Source organism: Odocoileus virginianus, chromosome 21, assembly GCF_023699985.2.
Source record: "Odocoileus virginianus isolate 20LAN1187 ecotype Illinois chromosome 21, Ovbor_1.2, whole genome shotgun sequence".
Taxonomy (NCBI): domain Eukaryota; kingdom Metazoa; phylum Chordata; class Mammalia; order Artiodactyla; family Cervidae; genus Odocoileus; species Odocoileus virginianus.
In genome coordinates this window covers 47,320,382-47,333,263 of record NC_069694.1, presented here as the reverse complement: position 1 = coordinate 47,333,263, position 12,882 = coordinate 47,320,382, and the positions used below count along the sequence as shown (strand labels likewise).

Sequence of the window (12,882 nt, the reverse complement as noted above, 5' to 3'; positions counted from 1 at the left end):
GCTGTCCCTTTAAACTCTGGTTTAATAAACACAGCTCTAAATTACTTAAAGAAATAAAACACTTTATTTACAAAATTCGAATATGCTCCAAATAAAAGCTGTCCCTTTATTAAACACCCACAAAGTTCCGAACATTGTACAAAATGTTAAAACACTTATTCATACTCTTTTGAAGCAAAGTTGCCTGTTCTGCTGCACTCATTTTTGCATGACGTTGACATTTTAGCTCCACTTTTCTAAAATGACCAGTTCTTCAAGATTTGTTCAAGAAACAAGTTTCTGATCCACTGAAGTAAATTATGAGGTTAATGCAGAAGTCAACTGGTGAAGTTTCTGTCAACTGTTACACTTAATGTCCTCTTCCTGATAAGAAAAAATGAAAATATTAAAAACATAGAAAAGTGAACTTTAAATAACACTATTACCCAAAACTCAAGTTTAAAATCAGCATTAGTTCTGGTAAAGTTTAACAAACATACTTTACCAAATTTAACTATCATTTATATTACCACCTTTTTGCTTTTCAAATTAATAATACAGCAAAGTAAAGCAGAAACAGGTGAAAAAATTCAAAGGTAAAAGTGATATAAAATGAAACTGTATATTAGGCTAAAAAAAGGAATACCATGGTGTTCTACATACTTGCTGGCAAAAAGATATAAAAGTTAGTAGACAATACTATTTCTAGAAATTCAGTTATTTCAAGTTTTTTTTTCCCCACTCACCTCTGAAACCACCACCCCCTCTTCCTCCTCTGAAACCTCCACCTCCTCTTCCACCTCTAAAACCACCTAAAAATAAAGGAAATATTCATTAAGTAACTGTAACCTATCACATTTTGGTAAGCCTATAAACATCAATATGTTTCTTACAATTATAAAGAATAGTATCAGGTTGTTACAAAAATCACTGCAGTTTCAGACCCTGAATTTTAAATTATAACTAGGCTCAAGCACTTCCTTAATCAAAATAGGAAGCATCACAACCAACACCCTTTTGCCAACGAGAGATACATTTGTTTATTCCTATAACATAAAAACTCATGCCATGGGATTCAACGAACCCTTGGAGAGCATTTTCTGTATCCTTCTGGTTGTGGAAACTTCTTCCCTGCAAAAATTTGTCAAGATGCTTGAAGAAGTTGTAGTCATTTGGCAAGAGGTCAGATGAATTCAGCAAATGAGGCAAAATTTCACAGCCCAATTTGTTCAAGTTCTGAAGCGTTGGCTGTTTGACATTAGGTCAAGTATTGTTACAGGAAAGAATAGGGCCCATTCTATTGATATGGCTGCAGGCACTGCAGTTTTCGGTGCATCTCATCAATCTGCTGAGGATACTTCTCAGATGTAATGGTTTCACCAGGATTCAGAAAGCTGTAGTGGATCAGAAGACTGGCAGCAGACCACCAAACAGTGATCACGACCCTTTTTTTGGTGCAAGTTTGGCTTAGGGAAGTATTTTAGAGCCTCTTCTCAGTCCAACCACTGAGCTGGTCATCACTGGCGTCATATAAAATCCAATTTTTGCTGCACATCACAATTCAATCAAGAAATGGCTCGTTGTTGTTACAGAGAATAAGAGAGGACGACACAGTGAAATGATTTTTTATTTGCAGTCAGCTCATAAGGCACCCTCTTGTCAACCTTTTTCACCTTTCCAATTTGCTTCAAATGTCAAACCACCATAGAAGGGTCAATGGTAAGTTCTTAGGCAACTTCTCATGTAGTTTTAAGAGGATCAGCTTTAACGTGGTTCTCAACGGCTTGGAGTCACTTTCCGGTGGCCAGCCTCTGCACTCCTCATCTTCAAGGCTCTCGTTTCCTTTGCAAAACTTCTTGAACCACCACTGCACTGTACGTTCGCTAGCAATTCCTGGGCCAAATGAGTTCTTGATGTTACAAGTTATCTCCACTGCTTTATGACCCATTTTGAACTCGAATAAGAAAACTGCTCAATTTTGCTTTTTGTCTAACATCATTTCCATAGTCTAAAATACATATAAAATAAACAGCAAGTAATACGTCATTGTTGTTGTTGTTCAATCACTACATCGTGTCTGACTCTCTGTGACCCCATGAACTGCATGCAGCACACCAGGCTCCCCTGTCCTTCACTATCTCCCAGAGTTTTCTCAAAAATGTCCATTGAGTCAGTGATGCCATCCAACCATTTCATCCTCTGTGGTCCCTTCTCCTCTTGCCTTCAATCTTTCCCAGCATCAGGGTCTTTTCCAATGAGTCAGCTCTCCACATCAGGGGGCCAAAATACTGGAGCTTCAACTTCAGCACCAGTTTTTCCAATGAATATTCAGGACTGATTTCCTTTAGAATTGACTGATTTCATCTCTTGCAGTTTAAAGTATTCTCAAGAGTCTTCTCAAGAGCACCGCAATTTAAAGCACCAGTTCTTTGACACTCAGCTTTCTTTATGGTCCAACTCTCACATTCATACATGACCACTGGAAAAACCACAGCTTTGACTAGACGGACTTTTGTCGGCAAAGTAACATCTCTGCTTTTTCAAACACTCTCTAGGTTTGTCACAGCTTTCCTTCCAAGGAGCAAGTGTCTTTTAATTTCGTGGCTGCAGTCACCGTCTGTGCTGATTTTGGAGCCCAAGAAAATGAAATCTGACACTGTTTCCACATTTTCCCCAACTATTTGTCATGAAGTGATAAAACCGGATGCCATGATCTTCATATTTTTATTGCTAATGTCATTAGCAAAAAATATAAAGCAAGAAATGTCCATTAAAATGAGGTATAATATAATCATATTTATTTAAGAATGTATTCTAATATCAAAGGGCAAAGTTCAACAATGCAAAACTGCAATTATTTCTGCACCAACCTAACATATATTCACATATTTTATCTCGCAGAATTTTTTAAAAGATAAAAATGGAGAAACAGTAATAGTTTCTCAAACCAACAGAAAGGTCAAATCCTAGGTTACAAGTTTTTAAACAAGTTTTAATACATTACAAAAGTGTGTTACTTTAAAGGTCAATTGAGCCCCATTGTTAAACGTCTGAGCACCTCGACTTTTGCTTAGGGTATACACTTCTTAAACTGCACTAAGGCTTCTTAATCCTAAGAACAAAAAGTAGCAGACATGGGTGGTTTGGTTCTGGGAGTACTACCATGCCTGCTAAGTTGCTTCAGTCATGTCCGTCTCTTTGTGACCCAATGGACTGTAGCCCATCAGGCCCCTCTGGCTACCGGATTCTCCAGGCAAGAATACTGTAATGGGTTGGCATGCCCGCCTCCAAGGGATCTTCCCAACCCAGGGATCGAACCCATGTCTCTTATGTCTCCTGTATTGGCAGGTGGATTCTTTACCACTAGCACCACCTTGGGAAGTACCATGGATACAACATTTAAGGTTAACTGAGCTGGAAACACACACACTGATGTTCACATGCTGACGAGCTTCGAAATTTAAAAATTTTAAATTATTTTTTCTATTATCCAACACATTTGGCTTCCTACTGCAGTCCCTACTTTTACTTATTTTAATGAATAGCTTCGCAAAGAATGATGAAACATAAAAAGAGAAATAATAAAGAAATAAACACATATATCCAAAATACAATATAAAAAGATTAAGATTTTAAGAAAATAGAGTTGTGAATTTTTAAAACTATATATATAAGACTGAACATAGAATGGGAATGAGGGGATCTCCATTCAAATTCTCAAAGGGATACTTCCAAAGAAATAAATATGTACATATCCCTTAAGAGACTATCTCCAAGTTACCTGGATCCCAAAAGGCACATTTACAGAGTGAACTGTTCATTAAATTGAGAGGCAAACGTGAAAACAGAATCCTCTTTCCTAACACAGTAACCCACTTGGCAGCTCCTCTTCCTTACCACTTCGCTCTGCCCATCATCCTGTCACCCACCTAGCACATCATTCCCAGATGCTGCATCCCAGCTCATCCCCAACCTGGCTTATCACCTGGCTGCCTACACAATAAATGTACCAAAGCTGTGGGGAAATACAGAACATCAACATACTGAAATCAAAGCAATGAATTTATTGGTGATAGTCTTTGACATGACATCAGGAAGATACTGGCTTTATTTCTGAGCCACCAATTGTTTGATCAGGACAAATTAACATTTCTAAGCTTACATTTCCTCATCCATAAAATAAAGATATCACTCACCTTCACGAAGTTTTGCTAAATACTAATTAAAAAAGTAAAATTCAATTAAGCTAATCCTATATGTTATAAAAAATAAGCATAATTACTATGGTGATCTGCCAAGATTTGAAGAGAGCCTCACTAAAAGAAATAAATAAGCATGAGGGAGGCGGGCTTATATTCAAAATTCCACTGTGCTCTTTGAGTAGGCTGCGCCTCCGGAGCCTCTCCAGGACCGTTCCTCCGCGGGGACTTACCGCCTCTGCCGCCCCGGCCGCCCCTGCCTCTTCCTCCTCCTTGACCTCCCCTGCCGCCGCCTCTCGGAGGTCCCTTTTCACCAGGAGGCCGAGGTAGAAACCTCTGCAACGGCAGCAGCTTATATGGGTCTATGTAAAACTGGAAGTGTAACAGAAACAATCAGTGTGATGAGCTGGGGGGTAACATAACAGAATCATTAAGAACCGACACACTAGACTCAAAACTGTCTGGGTCAAATCCCAACCCTGTAACTTCACTAGTGATACACTGAGAAGTCTCAAGTGCCTTTAAGTAAAACTGCCCTAAGGTAGGTCATTCACTTATAAACCAAGGATCTAGGTGTCGGCTTGACTCACCTTCTGTAGTTTTTTAAAGGAGGATGCTTTCATGTTCTCTGATAATTTAACTGAAAAATACTATTAATTTTATTAAGGAATAAGCAATTACAATGAACGATAATCTTCTGGATTCACATGAAATTCTTAAAATAACAAGATTAGAATATACAGAAATATTCACGAAAAGTAAGAAATGAGTTTCCAAACAGAAGTGAAGTTTTTGTTTTAAAACTTCCAGTTCCACCATACTATTGCAGTAGCATCATCATATCGAAAGCGAAGTGGCACTGATCCAAGTGACAATCATTTCTAAAACCTTCCAAAAAAGAAGGCACACTTAAGAGGCCTATCTTTTCAATTTATGTGGAAATAGATTCCCCTGTCTTGATTCTCCTTTATGGTCCGATCTTAGCAATACTGCATCCACTTCTATGAAGCACCAAGTTCAGTTTAATCAATACTTAACTCCAAAAAAAAAAAACAAGTCATGACCTTTCAACGGGATTGCTACATTTTCCAATTAAAAAGGATACAAAATCTCTAAGCTGTCCAAATATTTCATCCACTTTTCCAATTTGTTCTTTGTTTTCTAAATAAACTGGAGCATTGAAATAAGGTACTTTATTTTCATCTGTGGTACATTTACACACTATGTCATCTTCACAAGGATGCAGGAACTCTCCTAACACTGAAATAGGACATAAAATTGTTAAAACATAAAACAGTTTCAAATGATATTGACCAACCTCTTCTAGAAGCTTTCCTCTTGGCTGCCTGGGATTTCACTATATCTGTCTAAAGGCAAAAAAGCCTTCCTGGCTTAGTACCAACTTCACAAAATACTAGCTATGTGACCTGCAGTAAGGGTCTCACCTTCTCTATTCTTCAGTGTCTTCATCTTTAATGTAGGGCTAACAACAAAACCCTCGCCTAACACCTAGTACAGTGAGGATTAAGTAAAACAATAACTGTCAAGCGCTTAGAAAGTGCCTGGCATATTGAGACCACTCAACCTCTAAGTTATTTTATTATAGTTACTATTATTATTTGATTAAATACTATACTTCATTCTATTGTTTCTCTTCCTTCTCCCCATCCATAACTCTAAGACAGTCTGTTGTTCTCCTGCCTTTTCCCCCCCTTCTCCTTTTAAAACTTCCCACTTATCACCTTTTCACTGACTCTTTGATCCTCACCAAGAAAGTCTGGAATTTCATATCTAACTTATATCCACCCCAAACTAAAATACTCACCATATTCCTATAAAACCAACTCTCAACTCCCATCACCCAAGTTCAAAATCGAGAACCTTTTATTTCTAGTATTAGTCATCTTCTAAGTTTGTTTCCACTGAAATCTCTCTCCCATCTAACCCTTCCTTTTTTCTTCACTTTCGCAATGCTCTCAATGTGTCATGCATGGACTGTTAAGGGGACAGGATCTTTGACTCTAGCCACTGACCTCTTTACACCATTTTGCATACTGATCCAACTTTCTCTTCATATATTAGACTCTATTTATCACTCATCACTATGACACTAGCAAAGAAACTTAACTCTGAATCAATTTTCTTATCTGTAAAACGGAAACAGTACGGGTAAGGACATAAAATACCTATTTATATCTCCCATTCAGCCTAAACTCTAGTTCTATTTCCATAATGCATTTTAGATATACTTCAGCTTTCTTACATTCTACAGCACAATTAGAAACCAGTTTACCGCCTCTCCGTAGGCTTGACTCCACAACTAAGGACCAACCCCCTGAGAAATGCAGCTGCTGCATCTACCTTTCAGCACCAGACTCCTAGTCAAACTTACTAATAACACAGACCTACAACCTCCGCCCCGGACTCCATCCCACCCTCCGCGCCCAAGTAGGTCAAGCTCTGAAGTCTACATACAAACTACTTGTTCTGGAGGTCCTTGATCTTGGCCTTTGTTAAAGCCTCCGCGACCGCCCCCTCGTCCGAATCCTCCTCTGCCGCCGCCGCCGCCTCTGAAATTGCCGCCGCCTCCACCTCGGAAGTGGCTGTTGCTGCTGCCGCCGCGACCGAAGCCGCCACCTCGATTAAATCCTCCGCGACCTCCGCCTCGAAAAGACATGCTCGCTCCTACCTGGTGAGAAAAACAGTGCGTGCCGTTCAGTCACTGGGGCCTCTGGGCCTCAATCAGAAACCGAAAACGCGGCTAACGATAACGCGACTCGCCCGAAAGATGAGTGTGACCTGCCGACAGCCCTGCGAGCGCCGACCGACCACTCACGAGCCTCCTCCCCCGGCAGGCAGGAAGGGCCTCAGCCGCATTCCCTCCCTCCCTCCGCTGCATTCCACGTCCAACATTCTCAGACCGCCTGGCCCCCTCCCGCTGCTCACCGGCGCCACGTGCACCTCAGGCCCGGGTGCTCACACCCACACTCCGGTACTTCCGCCTCACACGAGCCACTTCGGCCACCGTACCGGGACAAAACTGAAGTGGGGAGGGAATCACTTAGAAACTCGAATAACTGGTTTAGAAAAAGCCAGGCACCTGCGGAAGCAGGTACGCTGTAGCCTGTCCGAAAGAGCCTTCAGTGCTGGAAGAGTATCAGTAATATCTCAACATAAACCGTTACTTTATGACAATCAGCTTTACTTGCCTATGGCGAGCAGAGGAAGTGACGTACAATATCGGCGTCCTTTGAAGCATGACGTTGCAGGAAGTTCCGCTCTGCGGCGTTGCCCTTGGCGACAACTGGCGTCAGGGCCCGCCCCTCTGCCCGTGGCCCGGCCAGTTCTGGTTGGGAGCTGAGTGAAGGTCTGTGCTCTATTGTTAGACTGCGCTGCGGTCTTCTTCCTCAACAGTTGGTTGCAGCTCGCCCAGTTGTTGAGGAGATTTGAGCCGCGCTCTGCCGGAAGGTGGATCTGTTCGCATCGGAACCCAATGAAAGGGCTTGCCTGAGTTCTTCCGAGTCGTTTGTTTCTTCCGGATCCTTTGAAGTACGCACGATTGTGGGCAGTACTGTGCCCATCGTTTTATCCTATGGTTTCACTAAGTTCAGTTAATTCGCACAGCCGTGTACGACTCTGCGACTCCATGGACTGTGCAGCACGCCAGGCCTCCCTGTCCATCACCAACTCCTGTAGTTTACTCAAACCCATGTCCATTGAATGGGTGATGCCAACCAACCATCTCATCCTCTGTCGTCCCCTTCTCCTCCAGCCTTCAATCTTTCCCAGCATCAGGGTCTTTTCAAATGAGTCAGCTCTTCACATCAGGTGGCCAAAGTATTGGAGTTTCAGCTTCAACATCAGTCCTTCCAATGAACACTCAGGACTGATCTCCTTTAGGATGGATTGGTTGGATCTCCTTGCAGTCCAAAGGAGTCTCAAGAGTCTTCTCCAACAACACAGTTCAAAAGCTTCAATTCTTTGGTGCTCAGCTTTCTTGTAGTCCAACTCTCACATCCATATATGACTGCTGGAAAAACCATAGCTTTGTCTAGACGAACCTTTGTTGGCAATGTCTCTGCTTTTTAATATGCTGTGTAGGTTGGTCATAACTCTTCTTCCAAGGAGTAAGCGTCTTTTAATTTCATGGCTGCAATCACCATCTGCAGTGATTTGGGAGCCCCCCAAAATAAAGTCTTGTCACTGTTTCCATGGTTTTCCCATCTATTTGCCATGAAGTGATGGGATCAGATGCCATGATCTTAGTTTTCTGAAAGTTGAGTTTTAAGTCAACTTTTTCACTCTCCTGTTTCACTTTCATCAAGTCTCTTTAGTTCTTTGCTTTCTGCCATAAGTGTGATGCCATCTGCATGTATGAAATTATTGATATTCTCCTGACAATCTTGATTCCATCTTGTGCTTCATCCAGCCCAGCATTTCTCATGATGTACTCTGCATATAAGATAAATAAGCAGGGTGACAATATACAGCCTTGATGTCCTCCTTTCCCAATTTGGAACCAGTCTGTTGTTCCATGTCCAGTTCTAACTGTTGCTTCCTGACTTGCATATAGATTACTTAGGAGACAGGTCAGGTGATCTGGTATTCCCATGTCTTTAAGAATAGCCACAGGGTGTTGTGCTCCACGCAGTCAAAGGCTTTGGCATCATCAATAAAGCAGAAGTAAATGTTTTTCTGAAACTCTCTTGCTTTTTTGATGACACAATGGATGTTGGCAATTTGGTTTCACTAAAGCAAGGGGGAAAAGTGTGTGTGTACGCGCTAGTAAAGAAACTTGTCTGAAGGAAAGCCAGACAATATTTTTATCTTTTGTGCCAAATAGTTTGTTCCTCTGCAAGTACATTTTGAGCACCAACAGGACAGTCTCTACTACAAGCCTTTCTCCACTCCTGTTTTTAAGTCCTGGATATCTAACTTCAGCTTCCGCTAAAACTTATCTCCCAAACAAGGCTAGCGACCCTCCATTTGCTAAATTTGAATTATCTTTTTTCACTTGAATAATCTGAGGCCTTACCTTGATGTTTAGCACAGTCACCCGCCTTTTTGAAAGAAGGTAGGGATTGGTATCTTTTTTAGGGGTTATTTACATATTGGAAGAACTTTATAGACTTTAACTGTGGGTATATTAGGAATCACAATATGTCACCTACACTAAAGTACAAGCTTCTTGAGAAAGCACCTAGCAATCCTATAAATAAGAAATTTTTTCTGAATAAATTTTTATTCATATTTGCTAAATACACTTTAAATTCTATACATCATACAGAGGCAGAATTATTCATAACAGCCCTGTTCTATTTTGCTCTGTGTACATTCAGTGTTTTATCTGCAGTTCAGTTCAGTCACTCAGTCGCATCCGACTCTTTGCACCCCCAATGACTGCAGCATGCCAGGCTGCCCTGTCCATCACCAACTCCTGGAACTTGCTCAGACTCATGAGGTGCCATTCAACCATGTCATCCATCTCATCCTCTGTCATCCCCTTCTCCTCCTGCCTTCCATCTTTTCCATCATCAGGGTCTTTTTCAAGGAGTCAGTTCTTTGAATCAGGTGATCAAAGTATTGGGGTTTCAGCTTCAGCATCAGTCCTTCCAATGAATATTCAGGACAGATTTCCTTTAGGATTGGCTGGTTGGATCTCCTTGCAGTCCAAGGAACTCTCAAGAGTCTTGGTGTCTGTTATCTCCAACTCAATGTGTTGAAACCATTGAACTTCTATGGAACCTTCAAGATTACATGATACCCCTTTATTTTACATGCAAGAAACTGTTAGAAGGGAAGAAACTTCCCCAATTAGTTAGAGGGACAAAGTGAAACCATAGATTCTCACACCCCATCAATCCTTTGCTGTATCACCACCCCCAGGCTCCCTCCTTCCTCTTTTCAAGTTATTCTTCATTCCAATTCCCTGTTTGTCTTCATGGTAGCATCATACTTTTGGTTTCTGAATCTTTGGACGCCAACATCTGAGCACTCTCCTGCCATCATCCCCATCCAACCTTGGTTGCAGTCTCTTTATTCAAAGCTATCTATTTCTATTCATTCCATCTAAAGTTGATTCATACTGTCAATACAGGCCTCCTGTTAACCACACTCTCCTCTGTTATTCCTATCCTAAATCACCCAATATAATCTACAACAACTCAAAAGTTGAGAAATAATTGCAGTGAACTACAACACCCTCACATTCTGAGCATCTTTGTTGTGTTGAAATAAATGCCTCCATCCTTTTCTTCCTTCCATTTGTAATGCATGTGATGACATACTGAACTTAATAAAAGTTTCCTCATACCATAGCCATCTTCATGACCCTAAACAGTTTGCTGTTTCCTTTAGTAACAAGTCTAAAGTAAAATTTCCACATGACTAGGCCTTCTGGATAATTAATTTTATTTCCCTCCAGCACTCTACACTGTTTTTCAGCCCCATCAGACCAGCATCATTGCCTTGCTTCTCTTTCTCTGCCAGTGGCAATCACCACCTTCTTGGAAGAGCTCCATTTCCCATCTGTTAGATCAGCCTTTTTCTATCCTTTTACCCTGAAAGAATCATTGAATTAATTTTTGTCTCAGGAAACCCTGCATAAAAATTTTATATACCCAGGTGACACAGTGATGAAGAATCTGCCTGCCAATGCAGGAGATGCAAGAGGTGTGGCTTCAACCCCTGGGTTGGGAAGATGCCCTAGAGAAGGAAATGGCAACCCACTCCAGTATTGTTGTCTGGTCTGGGAAATCCATGGACAGAGGAGCCTGGATGGCCATTATCCATGGGTCTCAAAGAGTTGGACACAACTGAGCAACTGAGCACACAGCACAAGTCTCCATCCCAGTACATTACATGATCAGAAGCTGATAGACATGCAGACATAAGAATCCAATAATAATTAACAATACTTTTTTTTCCAACTATGGTAAAATATGCATAACATAAACTGTACCACATTAATCATTTTGAAGTGCACAGTTAACATGGTTCACACTGTGCAACTCAATGCTGTTTAAAGAATGGTGTTTTTCCATGCACAAAAATAAACTCAAAATGGATTAAAGATCTAAATGTAAGACCAGAAACTATAAAACTCCTAGAGGAGAACATAGGCAAAACACTCTCCGACATAAATCACAGCAGGATCCTCTATGACCCACATCCCAGAATATTAGAAACAAAAGTCAAAAATAAACAAATGGGACCTAATGAAACTTAAAAGCTTTTGCACAACAAAGGAAACTATAAGCAAGGTGAAAAGACAGCCCTCAGATTGAGAGAAAATAATAGCAAACGAAGGAACAGACAAAGGATTAATCTCAAAAATATACAAGCAACTCCTCCAGCTCAACTCCAGAAAAATAAATGACCCAATCAAAAAATGGGCCAAAGAACTAAACAGACATTTCTCCAAGGAAGACATACAGATGGCTAAAAAACACATGAAAAGATGCTCAACATTACTCATTATCAGAGAAATGCAGATCAAAACCACAATGAGGTACCATTACATGCCACTCAGGATGGCTGCTATCCAAAAGTCTACAAGCAATAAATGCTGGAGAGGGTGTGAGAAAAGGGAACCCTCTTACACTGTTGGTGGGAATGCAAATTAGTACAGCCACTATGGAAAACAGTGTGGAGATTTCTTAAAAAGCTGGAAATAGAACTGCCATATGACCCAGCAATCCCACTTCTGGGCATACACACCGAGGAAACCAGATCTGAAAGAGACATGTGCACCCCAATGTTCATCGCAGCACTGTTTATAATAGCCAGGACATGGAAGCAACCCAGATGCCCATCAGCAGACGAATCTATGAGGAAGCTGTGGTACATATACACCATGGAATATTACTCAGCCATTAAAAAGAATTCATTTGAATCAGTTCTAATGAGATGGATGAAACTGAAGCCCATTATACAGGCGAAGTAAGCCAGAAAGATAAAGACCATTACAGTATACTAACACATATATATGGACTTTAGAAAGATGGTAACGATAACCCTATATGCAAAACAGAAGAAGAGACTCAGATGTATAGAACAGACTTGTGGACTTTGGGAGAAGGCGAGAGTGGGATGTTTCAAGAGAACAGCATCAAAACATGTATATTATCTAGGGTGAAACAGATCACCAGCCCAGGTTGGGTGCATGAGACAAGTGCTCGGGCCTGGTGCACTGGGAAGACCCAGAGGGATTGGGTGGAGAGGGAGGTGGGAGGGGGGACCGGGATGGGGAATACATGTAAATCCATGGCTAACTCATTTCAATGTATGACAAAAACCACTGCAATGATGTAAAGTAATTAGCCTCCAACTAACAAAAATAAATGGGAAAAAAAATGGTGTTTTTCTATGAATCTGTTTATTTTTGTCCAAGACTACAACTTATTGGCCTACTCTGTGTAGTTTCCTCCTCCTCACAAAGGATCTCAATTCTTTTTTTTTAAATTTTTATCAAATTAGAGTTACTGTATAATATTATATGTTATCATTGTACAACAGTTATTCATAGTTTTTAAGTTTAATACTTGATTTATAGTAATTTAAAAATAGGACATCAATTCTCATGCAAATTGAGTAGGAGAGGAAACTTCAATTATTTAATTTAGTAGAGTGCAAATTGGTTTTAATAAATATTAATCATTTTATAGGCCTAAATGTACATAAAAGTTATTTAATGCATAAATTG

At 40.6% G+C, this 12,882-nt stretch overlaps 1 protein-coding gene across 2 annotated transcripts; it reads right to left on the bottom strand.

Annotated features, from left to right (window-relative positions):
* Nucleotides 1-41: 41 nt before the first annotated feature.
* On the bottom strand, nucleotides 42-7,421 carry GAR1 (GAR1 ribonucleoprotein). Of its 2 annotated transcripts, none has more exons than XM_020887916.2 (7): nucleotides 7,125-7,421; nucleotides 6,654-6,867; nucleotides 5,284-5,438; nucleotides 4,769-4,828; nucleotides 4,412-4,550; nucleotides 726-791; nucleotides 42-363 (listed from the first exon to the last, which is right to left on the bottom strand). In XM_020887916.2, exons 2-7 carry the CDS (start codon nucleotides 6,853-6,855, stop codon nucleotides 350-352), a joined length of 636 nt encoding a protein of 211 aa, XP_020743575.2. In that variant the 5' UTR covers nucleotides 6,856-6,867; nucleotides 7,125-7,421; the 3' UTR covers nucleotides 42-349. The 2 variants fall into 2 exon arrangements, with proteins under 2 accessions (XP_020743575.2, XP_020743577.2); XM_020887918.2 differs by lacking the exon at nucleotides 7,125-7,421 and adding an exon at nucleotides 6,978-7,073.
* Nucleotides 7,422-12,882: the final 5,461 nt, after the last annotated feature.